The 16,990-nt window shown below is 37.8% G+C and overlaps 1 protein-coding gene across 1 annotated transcript in view; it reads left to right on the forward strand.

Moving 5' to 3' along the window:
* The window catches only part of LOC124168732, a 183,875-nt gene that overhangs the window by 141,080 nt on the left and 25,805 nt on the right, over window positions 1-16,990 (forward strand). The window contains exons 14-23 of the mRNA XM_046547000.1: window positions 213-433; window positions 1,638-1,829; window positions 3,559-3,640; window positions 5,500-5,544; window positions 5,995-6,072; window positions 9,101-9,299; window positions 9,665-9,784; window positions 10,753-11,010; window positions 12,274-12,619; window positions 14,241-14,763. Coding sequence (XP_046402956.1) covers window positions 213-433; window positions 1,638-1,829; window positions 3,559-3,640; window positions 5,500-5,544; window positions 5,995-6,072; window positions 9,101-9,299; window positions 9,665-9,784; window positions 10,753-11,010; window positions 12,274-12,619; window positions 14,241-14,763 — 2,064 coding nt within the window. The remainder of the gene's footprint in view (window positions 1-212; window positions 434-1,637; window positions 1,830-3,558; window positions 3,641-5,499; window positions 5,545-5,994; window positions 6,073-9,100; window positions 9,300-9,664; window positions 9,785-10,752; window positions 11,011-12,273; window positions 12,620-14,240; window positions 14,764-16,990) is intronic.

Here is a 16,990-nt window from a genome sequence, read left to right on the forward strand (position 1 = left end):
CTCTTGAAAACTGGTGACATCTTATGAATTTTTTAAAGGTGCAACTTATGAGAAAATGGCGGAATGAGGAAATAACTTTTTTGTCTTAACTTATCTTTCCCTTTTATCTACTGAATTATTTCAAAGAATTACTTTTGGATTTAAGTGAATGACCTCTTTGTCTGTTTAAATTTTGTGGAAGCGAATTGAGATGTCCTCTCTCTTCTTGGCAGTTTTTGGAGAAAAATGGAACAGTTGATCTGACCAAGGAGCACTTCTCCTTCAACTCAAAGTTACTCATGGGTGACTTTCTTCAGCCGATGGGTGCTATCACTCCTGGAGGAAATGAAGAATGCCTTCGTCTCTCCGAAGTGGAAGTTGCACGAAGAATTGAGGAGCTCCGTTTGTCCCGACCTTGGATGCCCCAGCAGCATACACCCAGGCGACCTCCCAGGTGAGCCAATACTTCAGCTGTTTGCTCATTCATCCTCTGGAATATTTCTCATTCTAATTGAACTTTAACTTTGACAAGCTCACTGTGAAGCATGCCTATTGACGTGGTCTGGGTTTTATCCCAGAAGTGGAAATCATTGATTGACATGTCACTTTCATTGTGACTCAAGTTATGTTAAATGTATGTAGAAAATTTGATTAAAAAGTCTGTACGACTTCATAATTTCCATGTGTGACATGCCATTTGAAGGCACTTCAGAAGGTGTAGTTGGATATTTTTCGATTCTATTCCATGTAAAAATTTACTGTCAAATCTTTTAATGTATGTATCTAAATGATTCAGAGTGTAGCTATCAAAAAGAAAAGTACTGGTGAATTAATTCTGATTTCGAATCTACTATTTATTATTACTATGTAAGCAAAGATGTTGTATCTTGCATATTTTCCTATTTCTTTCCATTCAGAAAGGATCCATGCTCGATTGGCTCTTGCCTTTGAGTTCTTTAAAATTTTGTCCATCCAGTCTTATAAAATGTTCAACTTTCACTGATTTCAAATCACCTACTTATTGATTAGATGATGTCAGGAGATATTTGGTGTAAAGGCATATTCTTTGGTGAAATTAATCTCTTTGGTTGTGCCATCCACATTTTATATACATCAAAGACTACTCACGTTTAGGCCTTAATACGTCCCCTCATGTATTAATATTGTTATTTTTGACACTTTCCACAATGAGCAGTGATCTTGCACTGCCATTTACTTCTTTTGAGCATCCCCAAAAATTTTCTTTCCTTGCCTATCTAATTTTTCATTGTTGACCTGGATGACACGAATAAGTATTTTGGGTTCCCTCAAATTTTCTTGTACAAACTTATCTCTTTGCCCTAAACTTTGAAGAAGGCATGAGTGTACCAATTATTTTAATGTGCTTTATTTATAAACGTGATTTTCCTCCATAATGCTTAATTTTTCTTCAAGAAATTTAACTTTCAATTGGCCAATGATGAAGAATTGATTTCTCCCACATACCATAATGGTATTTGTAAATTCTGTGGTGTAATACTCAGAGCTGTTCCAAAGTGACTACAAGAATATGTATCTTTTGCGCTAATGAAGGTAGAAACGGAAGACAAGTATTTGCACATATGTAATGGAGCATCGTAATTAAGGATAAAATTCACATATTGAGTATTTCCTTACAGTGAATCTGCTGTAAATACTCGTTCCGAAGAAGAGATACATGGTGTTAGATCTGAGCCTAGGGAGCCAGGAGCCGTTCCGAGTAGAGATCACACGACTGTGCTCCCAGGTGAACGTGAGAGGCAAGCCATGTTGGCTCGTGAGGCCAAGCGTATAGCAAGGGAAGAGGTGCAGAAGCAAAGAGAGCAAGCCAGGTGATTATATTTATATTAGTGCTCATGTTGTGGTGGTATCGTCATAGTGATAGTGATTAATTAGTCACGTTTAGCATCCTTTTTAACAGGTATTGTGAAACAGAAAGATGAATTCCAATGGCCGTAATGCATTTTCGGCCTCGTTACTGGGACAAATCAGTTTGCTGTGTCAGTATGCGGGAACAGGATAATTTTCCACAATGACCAACCCCTACCTCTCAACAGGAAACCCTTTACAGAGAGTCTGGGTTTGGTCACTAATATGAATTATCCCAATCAACCGTACCAACACATTAAACTGATTTCTTCCCGTGATGGTCCCAAGATTTTTGCAGATTGGAGTTTTATCTTTTCTTTTTATAATTGAGGCCGTGGAACCTCCTTGTTCAGTAGCTATTGTGAAGTTAGGGATCCATCATCTCCAGTGGATGTGGCTATACAAGTTGTGTCGAACAGTAACTAGGGTTCAGACTGGTCAAGGAAATCATACAAAAGTCAGGGAAATCATATTATGGTCAGAGAAAACATAAGAGATGCAGCGAAAATATGAAAATCATGGTTGAATGCAAGGAATGTTGCTGCATACAAGTAGTAAAGGAAAGCTTTGTTGCTCCCCTGGCTAGACAGTGTGGAGTAGAGCTGTCAACTCTCCTGGGCCAACAGCAACAGAGTTGACTCCTTGCGGAATGTCTCCTTGCCCCACTCTCGGTTTCTGCAGCTGTGATGACAGCAACAACCAGGTGAAATTCAGCTGCAGTACTTACTGAATTAAATATTGGTCCAAGAGGATCTTGCTAAATAAAACTCATTTTTGTCAGAATAAGTGTATGAAAAAAGCTATTAAGATGAACTTAGTGTGGCGCTACCTATATGATTACAACCAAATCCTAACACTAGATATTTAGTTTTGTCTACAGGGATTGAGAAGAATTTCAGAATTACCGTCAGGCCCTGCTTATTTTATATATTTAGGTGATTAGTGTAAGGCTTACTCATAAGTATTCCAGGTAGATCACATGTTCAGCATATTGATATGAACTTTCGATAAAGTTGATGAATAATGTTCTTATCATCTCATAATTTGAGGGTGATAAAAATGTTTCATGTGGCCATGCAATTGAATACTAAGTAACAGGGAGACTGAAGTTAAAAGGAAACAAACAAGATTCAGCTTAAGGAATTACGTGAAAAATTAATATCAGTCTCTTATGGGGACTATGTATACATTTTCTGAATGGAGCCTCAGCCAATACATTCATATACTACAGGTCATTGTGAAGGAGCGAGTTTAAGATAGCGATAGTGAAGCTGTCATTGAGATTATGATGATGAGACTGGTTGTCTTCATGACTGAGTGTCGTGCATAAACCAGTGTTGGCTAATTTCTCTCTTGTAATTGTCATCAGTTGGCATTTCAGAAATTGACCTCATAGGTTGTGTGAAAATTTTGTTTTGGAAAATTCACATGGTGAAGGTAAATTGTATTTTCAATTTTTGCTGTAACTGTTGAATCAGTGGAGTAAACTGGCCACTGTATCTAAGTGTTTTTCATGTACTATTTCCTTGAAGAATCCAATTCGATATCCTGTTGGATCAAATTAAGCACCATAAATTTTATTTTTACAGAGTAGTTTTTACAAAAAAGTTTGCATTTTTCACCATGTTTCATATTTTACATGCTTGCAATAAAGAAGTAACTAAGTCATTTTTTGATATTTTTTGCAAATAGGTTAGCTAAAGAACAAGAGAAGCTGGAAAGGCAAGAGGCAGCACGGAGAGAACGAGAGTTGAGAGCACAACAAGCCATGGAGGTAAGGATATCATCCAATACATATACAGTGGAACTTGGTTAGTACGTTCCTCCTTAGTACGTTTTCCTCTTTAGTACGGCGATTTCCCTCGGTCCCGGTACCATCCGAACAAAATACAGGTAAAAGAATTTGGTTAGTACGTTTGAAAAAATTGCGCTTTCCTGGTTAGTACGCTCAATTGCTTGCCGTGACGTAACCCGCAATTCGTTCTCTAGTGTCTTCTTAAGGGTCGCAAACGTCTGAATTCATGATTTAATTTATTATTATTAGCCATTAACATTCTTCCATTCATTCCACATCTCTTTCTTCAACCGTAATTTATCCAAATGCATTTCTGAATTCTTGTGACGTGATGAAAAATAAAATGCGGCCATTTTTCGGGAATGTCTGACTATGAAAAACTACAGCCAATAAGAAGCCCCAATTTTCCCCACCCCGAGCTCCTCACCTTCTGTTGCCTTTGGAGCGCTTGGGAGTGCCCACTGCTGTGCTCAAAGTTCGTGAGTGGGCAATTGTTGCTAATGCACGAGTTATCATGATGAAGAAATGAGTCTTAACGGTATTAGACAATTCCCACATTATCTAAAGCAGTACTGCTCCATAAACTCGACGTCGTGCGTATTTACTTGACTACTGTTGCGGGAGCAGACGATCCTCTGGATCTCCACGCGAAGCTTAGCATAAAAATACTTGATCTCGGAACGAAAGCAGACGACATTAGACAAATTTTGAAAGTAAATTTCAACTGTTTGATATAAAATTTTCTTGTAATTACGTCGTAATCTAATAATCTTGCGCGTCATCAGTCGATATATCGATCGATTTTACAATCGAAATGGTATCATTCCAGAAGCGAATGTCTACGGCTGTTACCGTAATTTGAAAGTCAATATAATTTTGCCCAATTTTTATGATGTTTAAAAAACCAGTTGACTTACTCCGGGTTGTTGTTATATTCTCCGAGTACGCTGTGAGAAAGAAAAATGACTTGTCTTCGCTTGTCTGAGCTTCACTCGTCCTCGTTCTGTAAATATATATAGGATAAATCACGGGAGATAGACGCCGTAATCATGAAATCGTCTCCGGGATGTCCATGAAAAATTGCAATTTTTATTCACATGGTATTGTTTTTCATGGTAGCGCTCATTTTCTTGATTTTAAATGTGAAAAGAGTTCAGGAAGGCGATCCTATGAGAACTACCGATAGTAATTGTAATTATGACGACTTTTTCACTGATTGCAATAACCCCGACTGCTATTATTTACTTTCCTCGTTAGTACGTTTTCCTGGTTAGTACGTTCATTTTTCGTGGTCCCTTCAGAAACGTACTAACCAAGTTCCACTGTATTACTTTACTTTTCATTAAAAGTGCTTACATTGGGTAATGTTGAAACTCCTAATGCCTCAGAAACAGTTGTTTGTCACATTTTTTATTATGTGATGCCATAAAATAAGTAAACCTTTGACTGTGTTAGAGAAAATATTTATGAAAATTTGAGGATGCCATTATTTATTTAATCATGGCATAAAGCATTTTAAGTTTGTTTCATGTGCTGAATTTTTTTGTTTTGTTGAGTATTTTTCATTTGGAGCAAATTTTGTGAACATTTGAAAAATATCATTATTTAAATCTTTATTCATGAAGTCAATGGCAGTTTACTTTGTTTGTGGTGTTTGCTCAAAATATTATTGTATTTGTTGAATTATTGGCTGCAAATCTAAGGCTTTGTGTCCGTAATTTTAAAATACTTCTAGATTTTGCACTAAATTATATTCCTTGATTTGCATCCAAAAACTTTAAAGCCTAGACATTTTGTGTTTTTGTGCAGCACAATCATTTGTCCTTTCTTTCTTATAGGAGCGAGAATTGAAAAGACAGCAAGCAGTTCTTTTGAAAGAGCAAGTAAGTATCTGCAGCGGTGTAATTATTTGAATTGTTATTGTATTTTACATGTAGTTAATACACCGTAAGATCAGTTACACTCTTTAACAGAAGAGAATTAGCGAAACGCAAAGGGATTTAGTATTCTCCTGTGTCTTCAATATTTACATCAACCTGATAGCTGTTTAGTAGTAAAAGTAAGCTTGAGGTTTACACTACAAAAATATTTTTTTACCCACTTTCAATTAATTTATGCTGCTAAAAATCTGAAAATTGCAGTCCAAAACAATCTGTGTGCAGTTAAATATAGGTATTACAACCTCAATATTTGTAACTTTATGACACTTATAAACTTATTGTAGTGCTTGATCGTTGGCTGCTTTGAGGCGTGGAAATGAAGTTGAGATTTATCATGTTGAGTGGCCGTGGTGGTAAATAGGCAGCTGTTAAAACCTTCCAATTTTTTTTTTGTCTTTTCATCAACATGCGGTGCAACTGTACATGCAGGAACTGAATAAACAAAGGGAGATGCTGTACACTGTGGAATTGGTATGTCTTTATGTTCAGATATGTTGGAAATATACTAACCTTCATTGGTGACATGCATGGGAAAAAATTTACTTTGAGCTCTGCTTTCTTTTTTTATGCATTCCTTGTCTTATTTGCCGTTATTCCTTGTGTCTGGAAGAGATTTGCTATTTTTGAGTGCAAATTATGGTGGATATTTATTTTCATTGAATTTCAATGTGCGAAATGTTGGCTATATTTCCATAGTTCCTTAACATGCATTGGTTTTTCGAGAATGTGGTGGAATTTTTAATTCTGTTGAGATTAACTGGGAAATGAAACATTCTTACTTAAGCCCTTAACAATTCATCGACTTATCTCTCTGTAATACCTCTGAGTAATGATGTGTAAATGCATATCATTTGGCCAACAACTACATGCTGTGTCATTGTTTAATAACAAATTTCGTGCATTGAAATAAAAAGGTGGCTATTTTTCTCTTTAAGACTTAATTTCAATTCTCACCACTGGTGTCTACATCTTTTCACGATATTGATCACTTGGCAGTATTGTGAAGACTTCAAAACTAGTTGTTAGCATTTAAATATGCCAGTAGTTGTAAGTTTTGCTGGACTTAATTTCGATTCCGCATACTAATTGTCATATCTATGATCACCCATAACAATCCCACCAATTAATTTAAAATATTAAGGAATATTTGCTATCGCTGCTGTTTTCGTTGATGTTGGTGAAAGTTACTCATTCAGTGCAACATTTACACTGTGGTGAAGTTGGAATATTTATGAATAAATTCTTTGGTACCTGAGCTATATGCTATGGAAATTATGACCTTGTTTGAATCCTTATTCATGAACATGCTAATTTTTATTCATGATGACTGTACATACATTATTTGAGATGGCCGTCAGAATAGTTAAATTAGGTTGCAGAGTGATTACTCGCATTGAAGTCTGGGTAACCTTCCCTTCAGAAATCTGGGAAACCATGGAATACCTTAGAATAATGTTTTGTGACCAACTGATTTACTCACTTTAACATTTTTTGTGTCACTGCTGTTGACAGACTGCGCATAATACTTTCTTCAGGATTCTCCGTCATCACCTTTCAGCTCTCTTTAACATTATTTGGAACTCTAACCCTATTCGTAAGAAGTTTTTAGCCTTTGTGCTGAGTATGCCATAGGAGACTATGATTTAATCCAGTTATTTTCTAATTTTGTATTTAGCCGCTTGGTTTTGTGTGCTTGGCATGTGCTCTGGGTTTTTTTCCAGATAGTTGTTCCTCTAAGGCCTGAATCACTCAATACTTGATGATAAACATGTCCAAGTAAATTGTTGAGATATCCGTAGACTTGTAGATCAATTATAATGTGATCCAGAATTAATATACTTGGTATCCTGCATCATTGATAGCATCCTGCTTGTGTTCGTCATTAGCATGATCATAGTTAAATTCTTGTTGCTGGTAGGATCAAGTAGTTGTCAACCAATCAATTTGCTCAAAGGTTTGCACTGCCATTGTCAACTTTTTCCATATTAACGTAAAATGCAATGAAGTTTTTTGGGACTTTCTTTGGGGTATTTTTATTTCTGCATCATCGTCTTTGTATTAACATTTACATTCTGTTCTGTGAAAAGAAACTTAATAAAGAACTTCCCAGAGTAACATACCAATTAGATTGCATGAGAGAATCAGATAAACAAGCATACCAAACAGAACTTGGGCAAGTTTAAGTGTCATGTGATTCAGGCGAGGATGGTATTGAGCATTTTGGGTTTGGTCCTTTATATCCTGTACGCATATTTTTGATGATGTAATAGTCCTTACAATCCCAAGTTATCATCTAGAAAATTTCACATCCACCAATCACATGCGGCTTGATCCTTGTGCAATCGTATTTGAGCCTGGTTATTCGATCCCTACATCAGACTGACCTGATGATGATGAGCATTGTGCTCGTCAAAACATAGGCGACAATGGAATTTTTAAACTGAACTGAGGCCTGAATGAAATTCAGTGCTGAGTAATCCATCACTAAATAGAGACCGAGTAAGCGGGAAGTGTGTATTATGTTGGCTTGAGCGTGACTTTATGGAATCAACTTAACATAACGAAAGGTATAGTACTTTGTTATTCCACATGAATATAATACTGTTTGTTTGTTTACTATTTGGTTTTGACGTGATCTGGCGATGATTACATTCCATGTTGAAACCTAGATCGTACAGTACACCACACTCCCGATTATCCGGGCTAATGATGGGGAGAGACGGCACGAATAATATGTTAACACGGATAACCCAAACTGTCCCTTGAATATCTTGCAATGTTCATAATTTACGTAAAGCAAACAAGATGTTATTATTTATACAGTTATTCTGTTATTTTAGAGTGCTTGCCGGATTCATTGAGAGCTTTCTTCGCCAGTCTGTTATCTTTTTAGTGGCGATAATATGGTTGCACTCATATTATCACTGCTCCATATAAGACCTGGTTTCGAAAACCGCTCATCTGTGGCTTCGTGATCACGGATGCAGAATAGTGGTTTGCACGAATGCTTCTAAACCACTGCGCGACATCGGAAACTACACTTTCAGACACTACGCCACATAGTCGGGTCTCGCACAAGTTGCCTGTGTTGCAACTGCTGTGGGACGTGTATCCGTGATCACGGAGCACGATTGCATACTGCAAGGCTTGGAAAATAGGAGCACGGAGCTCCTGTGAATGCAGTTAGTGCACGATTGCGTCCATTTTACGAAGGGGATTCTAATGGAAATAATAAGTCTGGTGTATCCTAGCATTAAAATGCAGTAATTCCGGTGATGTTGCGTTCGGTTTTATTAATTTATAAAGATTGCTGAAAATATTGAGTGAGAGTGAAAATTATGCACGGATATACCGCAACCAGATAATTGGGAGTGTGCTGTATTAGATCAATGTGGAATTGCAAAGTTTTTTACATGTCTTTATTGGGACTGTGTGCCCTCTGAAAGCTGCCATGGTGTCTTTTTGGTGCCGTCATTAAATTCCATCCTTTGGTGTTTAGGAGCGCGAGAGGAGGAGACAGCACATGCTTCTGGTGAAGGCCCTGGAGGGTCGCAAGCGCCTGGAGGAGCGGGAGAGGCGACGGCAGGAGATGAGAGCGGAGAAAGTGGCGAGCAGGGAGCGCCGTGCTGAGCGCCGCAGGGTCGAGATGGAGCTCGTTCGAGAGTTGAAGAAGCCAGTTGATGACTTGCAGCTTCGAGGCAAGTGTGAATGTTCCAACCTCATGATATGCTGGAATTATTGCAGTGAGGAGGTACTCTAGTGCCACTGCAAGAGATCGCATTCAAACTTTGTGGTGTGATAGAGAATGAAATTTTAAGGGATGACCTTTTTGCTCTAGCACCCAATGGCCCTTAATTTGAGTTCTTATCAGTTAAAAGTAATGGTAAAATTATTAGATTTGAAGGCAGTTGATGACTTGCAGCTTGGAGGGCAGTGTGAATGTTAATAATATTTACGAAGGGGAACACACATAAGAAATATTTGTAGCAGAGCCTTGAAAAAGCTGATATTTGTCAACTTATTAGTTTGGATGATGTAATTAGATCTAATTTTTCTTTTCCAGATCAAAAAAATCTTCCAGCTTTGGAAAGAATTCCAAATTTGAAGCTATCTGGGCAAGCATTTGCAGATACATTGATGGTGTTTGAATTTCTTCATAACTTCGGAGAAACTCTTGGCTTTGGTAAGTTCTATCAAATATTGATTCAGATTTTTCTCTTTGTCATTATTTTTAGTGGTAATATTTTTGTCTACATTCCTGTATCTATCTGAAATCAAATCAGTTTATGGAGAGCACTTCCCATGAACTCTTGCATTAAGTGGAATGCTAAACAGCTCAACTCTCAGCAACTTTCATTTGTTTAAGGCTACTCCTCGTGCTGATTTAGTTATCCAATCAACACACAGTGGTGAATTTTACGAGAATTATTCATGAAATAGCAGAGTGCTTCCTACTTAGATTGTAAATCACGGAAAAAAATTCTGTTATGGCTATCATAATCTCATCTATATTTGAGTGATATTCATCCTTATCCTATTGTATGCATACAAGTTCTTTTCTGCATTTGTCTGAGAAACCTTTGCTCTCAAAGATATTTACAGTTCTCATGAAAGCTAACATCCTCTTAGTGTGCAGAAGAGTGGATTTGGTGAGCCGAACTGTGCATAAAAAGTGTGGAAAGGGTTAGGAGAAAGGAATGGAGGGGAAAGAAACAGTTGAAAATTGTTAGAATGGCCAACAGAACGTCTCAGCTTGGAAATGGAATTGTGAGCTATGTATGACAATCACTTGGAGGATGCAAGCTAACCTCCGGAAGGTTGGGACAACAGCTAATTGGTGCTGGGTTATTTACGAGCATGCTGCAGCAGTTGGGTTATTAAGACAGCTGAATAGGCCCCTTCAATTACCCAGTTCGACAAATAGCTGAGGGTATTCAAATTAAGGGAACTTATATATTAGCACTGAAAATCATAAACCAATGCCAGCCACAGCTACCCTTTCACACATAACAACCAACTTTTAGGAAATGTTCTCTTCCAGTCCAAAAATTGGCCACACTGCCATGCCAGAAACTTTTGCTAGGACTCTAGCATCAAGCAGGCTACTGTTTCTGGTGTTTTATGTTTTTTTTTCCTTTTGTTTATGTGCAGACATGGACAGTTTACCAAGCCTTGGTAGTTTGCAAAGAGCGTTGCTGAATGAAGAGGAGGCGGAAGAGGAGTTGCTCTCCGTGATGACCCATTTGCTGGTGTGTGCCATTGAGGACCCTGGGATCCCGAATCCTGCACGTCACACCACCCTCTTAGGCCAATCGCTGAGGCAGGCTGACATCACCCATGCCAATCTCTCTGAAATACTAAGGATATATCTGTATGCCAATGCCACTGGAGAGGTGAAAGCCTTAACAGGTAATGGATCTTTTATACTTGCTACTTTGCTAAATTTTAATAAAATGAGTTTCTTCTTTTCCTTGACCTCAATTTTTTAAGTGTATGTCGGAGACCTACTCTCCAAGATAGTAATGTGAACTAATAATATCAACTATTGTCATCACTTAATTTTTCTATGGGAAAACTTTTAGAAATAATAAATAGATTCCTATTTATGACCTTAGAATTTTAACAGCTACAAGTCAATAATGGGAAGAAGTTATCAATTTCTGTTACTTAGAGTAAAATGGACTTTATTGCAATTATTAATGACTTGTGAAAAAAAAAGTAATTGGAGCCAAGGTTTGAGTGAGATTAATGTGGGGAAATAGGTACAGGTAGTCCATGATTTTTCTTTTAGATTCTTGAAATATGGGGCTAAGTCTCCGTGAACAAGTTTTTAAAAATACTTTCTTGTCAAAAAAATGACAACTAAGTAAAAGAAAGATTCCTTCTTGTTGAATGTCCACTAAGTCAAAATTCAATTATAAAAAGTCTCATTTCATGCCTAGTGGTATCTATCATGTCCAAGTCTAACTACATAGTACACATTATTGCCCCTGGTGGCTCTCCATTTTTAGAGTAACAACACAGTGTGTTTTAGGCAGCTTACCGTCGTCATCGACATAGGGATTTTCTTTTTTCACATTCATTGAACTAATTGCATTGAATTGGGCAATAAACCATGAAACAATGTGGAGCATAATTTCTATTACATGGATGTATAATGCTAATGAGAGAATTAATCACAATACTGCCTTATTGGAGGGCAAGGACCATTGCACTAAAAACATTCTGAGAGATAAACAAACTTTTTGTATTTTCCATCATTGAATGCGAATGAATTACCATATTTCTCTGATTATTGTCCCTCTCGAAATATAGTCTTCCCCTTATTTTGAGGCTTCAGTTTTGGGAAAAAATAATGCTTACGAATGTAGTCCCCCCCCCCTTTACTTATATCACAGGCATTTTTGGAAAAAAAGGGGGGACTATATTCAGATAAACATGGTATTTCTTGGTTAGCAATGTATAGCAATGCAAGTCTTTCATCCTCATTCATTTGCATGCCTATGGTACATGTCCTTTTTTCCACTATTTATAAACTAATGTATGGAGGATTACCATATAATGATGGTAACCTAAAAACAGGTCCGCCTTCTAGGTTACTTAAAGCTCCTTACATTTTTTTGTCTTTTTTTATCAATATGGAGTAATAAATATTATTATTATTATTTAAAGGCCTGTGTTATGAACGAGAGCGGGAGAGAGATAGAGAGAAGCGTGAGAGTGCCTTGGATGCCCTTGATTCGGAGAATCCCGACCCCTTGGCCACCAAGCCCATCTTTGGTGGCAAGAACTCGGCCTTTTTTGCCCACTTGAGGGACAATGGGACGTGGAGGATGTCACGGTGGCTGCGCGAGAGACCTTTCCTCTCCCTCAACCCAACGCGCAAAGCTGCCATCCTGGCTTTCCTCTGCAACGAGCTGCTGCAGAACAAGGCGGTGCTGAGGCAGATAGAGGGAGCCATCGAAGGTGTGGCGCAGCTGAGGAGAGACCGGTGGACCATAGAGGGGAAGATTCGAAAGTAAGCACACAGTTCACTCTCTCCTCTGCAATCACCATGTTTACCAACCAAACTGAGATGGATAACGGGTGTAGTCCGATTAAACCTCTCTGAGAGGGGTTGGAGTGAGCTCACTTTGGAATTCAGTCTCAAATTGGGCCAACTGGGGCCAATCTTAGTGATAAAGGCTTTGAGCTGATCCAGCTCATTTGCACATAGCAGTTCTTTTTTGTTCATCCAATGTCCATCTTCTTTCACAAAGGCTCTGTTTTCGTGCCTTTGTGGAAGAAAGCATGCAGTTTACTTCCGAAATGGGGCAAAAATGTCCAAAGGTGGCTCTGATTTGAAACACATCCACTCATTTTTAATGAAGTGGTTAGCGGGCATAATTTCCCTCCAATGACTGCTCTTGGCTTTGTTAGGTGTTCTCATCCTGTGCTCCAATGAAGAGCACTCAATGAAACTTCTAGTTACATGGTTGTGCTTTGAATTTATAGTCCTTATTAGTGTTATATAGGCGTGAATGCCCTTTGTGGATGCATATTAATTGATGATGAGATTACAGAAGACTTGAAATACATGCTTAATTTATGCACTTTTCTCATTTCCTGCTTTGACAATATCCGAAATGAAGAAAGTATCCAAGCACAAGTTGAAATGCTTGAAAAAAGATCCATGGATTTAATAATAATGAAACGTTATTGTACTTTTCCACACGATTTAATTAATACGACTGGTTTCGTCGCAGAGGCGACATCATCAGGTACAGAAACCGTTATAATAACAGTTATTTTGTTCTTGTTTATCTGGTTGCTATTACGTTGGTAGGGGAGGGTTGCGTTGGGGTTGGAGCATCACTCAGCTTCATGGGAATCTCCAAGAGCGGGGAATAGTTTACAAAAATATTTTCATTTGCTAAAATTCCATTTTTTATATGCTTCCTTATCTCCAACTCCTCCAAGCAGTCCATCCTTCTTCCCTTTCCCTCAAGGTGGAGAATTTCCGGAATAAAATTGCACCTGTGGTCACTCTCCCATAGATGTTTCGCAAAATGCGATTTTTCTAACTCCCCGTTTCTCAAATGCCTTCCGTGTTCCTCTGCTCTTACTCGGAACGAACGTCCAGTCTGGCCTATGTAACAGGTCTCACAGTCACTGCACTTGAGTCTGTAAATGCCACTTCTATCATTTAAGTAAATTTTATCTTTTGTATTCCCCTGAAGCTGAGTGACGCTCCAACGCCAACGCAACCCTCCCCTACCAACGTAATAGCAACCAGATAAACAAGAACAAAATAACTGTTATTATAACGGTTTCTGTACCTGATGATGTCGCCTCTGCGACGAAACTGGTGGTATTAATTAAATCGTGTGGAAAAGTACAATAACGTTTTATTATTAAGAATGGATTTTCACAAAGTAAAGCCAGAAACAATCAAGTTCATGGATTTAATGTCTGTCATGATATTAAATTAGAAATTACATATTTTTTATAAATATAAACTTAATCAAGTTTATGAGATGCATTAGCATAACATTTTATTTTGTGCTTATCATTTTTGCTCTCAATTATCTGCATTGTCTTTATTATTCTCTAACATTATCAAGCAATTTAATTTTTCTTTGTGCATTTTCTTTCTCTAGGCTACGATTGCTGCATGGTAGGAAATTTCGCCAAGCTCACCTTGTTGCAAGGCGAGAAAGCTGTTGTGAGGAGACCTGCGACACAACACAAACGATATTCCCTGCGACAATATCCGTCCCCGTGGTGTCTGAAGTTCAGCCTTCGAAGAAGAGTGAGGAAGATGCTGATAAGAGCACAGATGCAGCGGCAGAAGGCACAAACACATCATCTGGGGCCCAGGAGGGCTCGGGCGAGAAGAAGGAGGAAACGAGTGGCAGCGGCTGTGCCGATGGGAAAGATGGTGCTGGTGGTGATGCGCTGAGTAGTGCAACTGTTGCTGGTGAGAAGTCTGGGGATAAGGCTGCAGAGAAGGCAATTGAGAAGACTCCGGAGAAGCCACCTGAGAAAGCAGCAGGTGGCGACAAGTTGGCGGAGAAGCAAGTGGTGAAGGCTGTGGAGGAGGAGGAAGAAGACGATGATGATGATGATAAGGAGAGTGGCAACGAGAGCGAAGGAACTCAAGAAGGGGAGGTCCCTGAGGAAGTGAGTGTCAGAAAAGTATCCATTTTTAAGAGCTAGTGGTTTCTTCCCAGGAATTACAATAAACCTCGCTTATAACGATCATGCATGTAACGAAATCCCACCTGAAATGAGGTGAGTTCCCAGTCCATTGTACTTTCCTATTATTGCCAATTCTAATTTCCCTGCATTCAACAATTTTGGATGATACAAAATCCTCACTATTACAAACTATTCTTCGGTCCCTTAGGGAATTGTTTCCTCTCTAATAAAGAAATTACTGCCATCTTGGCTGATTAACATTTCCTTACCTTATCATCAGTTGTTCTTATGTGTGGTCATCACCACGTAGTTCTAATGTTGATCTTAAAATTCTTCTCTAGATGGCCGTTTGATGGAAAGAGTCGGACGATGGTTTAATGTTATGGATATGATGTTTAAGTAAAGACAATTAATGAAATATGTATTAGCCAGCAATCTAGTGATGCTTAGGGCAAAATCCTTTATTGTGGATACAGAAGGTCCTCGACTTCGTACACTCGACTTTCATACAATTCGCTTTTTCGTATGTTCCAAAGTGACTCCTTTTACTAGACTTTCGTATGCTAAATCCGGACTTTTGAATGTTTGTCTGTAAGTAATTTTTTGAAATTCCAACCATGTTTATTGCGCATTCCTGAATTCAAGTGTTTCATCTGGATGTATATGCGGACAATACGAACATATACGATCAAGGGCAGTGTTGACTTTAATCAAGGTGATTTTTTTTCGAGAGGCACTGCTTGCGATAGGCTCCGTTATAGAGAGAAGAATAAAGCTGTGGTTCAGCCTTCATTGGAGAGATTTTAAAAAAAAGCTGACTGGAAGCCATCAAGCAGCTTTCAATAAAATTAATAAATAGAAGTGCTTCTTTCTAATTGTGTTATTCCGTTTGAGTGCTGCTTTATTCATGTACGACTATTTCACCTTCAGCACCGATATTGCACGAAATATCATCCAAATTCCGTTTATCTTTTGTCTTTTTTGAATAACAGGCGAAAGATATGTTCGAAGACATGCTAAGGATACGCGATCGTGGGATGTCTCCCACCGAGGAATTTTGATGTAAAAATTTAAAGGTACCCAGAGTGAGGGTTCAGCAATTGCATTTTGTTATGCTTCTTGATATGTCTTTTTATTTATAGTGCTCATTTTAAGTGAAATGTTAACTTAAACACCGTGAGGACGTTTACCCAACTACAATGGTACTCAACGGAATTACTTGTTTTTTTAACTTTTATTTACATTTTCTACGTATGCATTACTTTAATAAATATTAAACATTAGTTAATAAAAATAAATTATGTGTAAGAATAAGGTTTTTAATCTGTACATTTCACTATTTTGGAACATAACCCCTAATTAGTATGGAACTCAATGTTTTGCCTTTTGTACATTCGACTTATGTACACGTTTTCAGGAACGAATTGTGTGCGAAAGACAAGGACCACCTGTGTAAGGAAATCCTGTTAATAACAAAATAGAACAATAGCCCCCTGAAATTCGTTATAAGCAAGTTTTACTGTGTATTTTTAAATGACTCTTGGGATGCTAGCAGAGTTGAATTTTTTGTGGAAAACATTTAACTCATGGCTAAATTCATGCATTGAAAACTTTGTCATTTCTTTACAACTTTATCTTTACGACATTGACTAGTTACAATACTCCCATGTCATTAACTAGAAGAAATAAGGAAATTATTATTATTTGTATTTTCTCTTGAAAATGATTGAGTTGCACCGAATAAAATTGTGTGGCCTGTGTATTTTTAAATTAATATTTTTTGTAAAGGTTCCTTCTGCATTTAATTCTGCATTTAATTCTGCATTTCATCTCATCAATAGTAATTAATGCTGTATTTCATTTATTTTGTTGTGAAATATTTAGAATTATTTCATGCTGTTATTGATGAAGAGTAAGTTCCCATTATTATCTCCATTTTGAAGATAATTATTTGTGAGGGTTCGGCAAGTTTACGGGTGATATTGCCAAAACTAATGTCAATTGTAAGTAATTACCAATTTCTAAGGGAATAATTTGTTTTTAATTGTCTGTTTAGTTGGGTCTAGATATTTTATTTTGCATTTTGGAAAGGATTAGCTTTGAATCTGTATAAAATATTCTGGATGAAAGAAATCAAACTCCCTTGATTTGGGATGATCAGGTCTAGATCAGGCCGGCCTCGGTGGCGGCGGGGTAAAGTCCTCGCTTG

The sequence above is a fragment of the Ischnura elegans genome, chromosome 12, assembly GCF_921293095.1.
Source record: "Ischnura elegans chromosome 12, ioIscEleg1.1, whole genome shotgun sequence".
Lineage (NCBI taxonomy): Eukaryota > Metazoa > Arthropoda > Insecta > Odonata > Coenagrionidae > Ischnura > Ischnura elegans.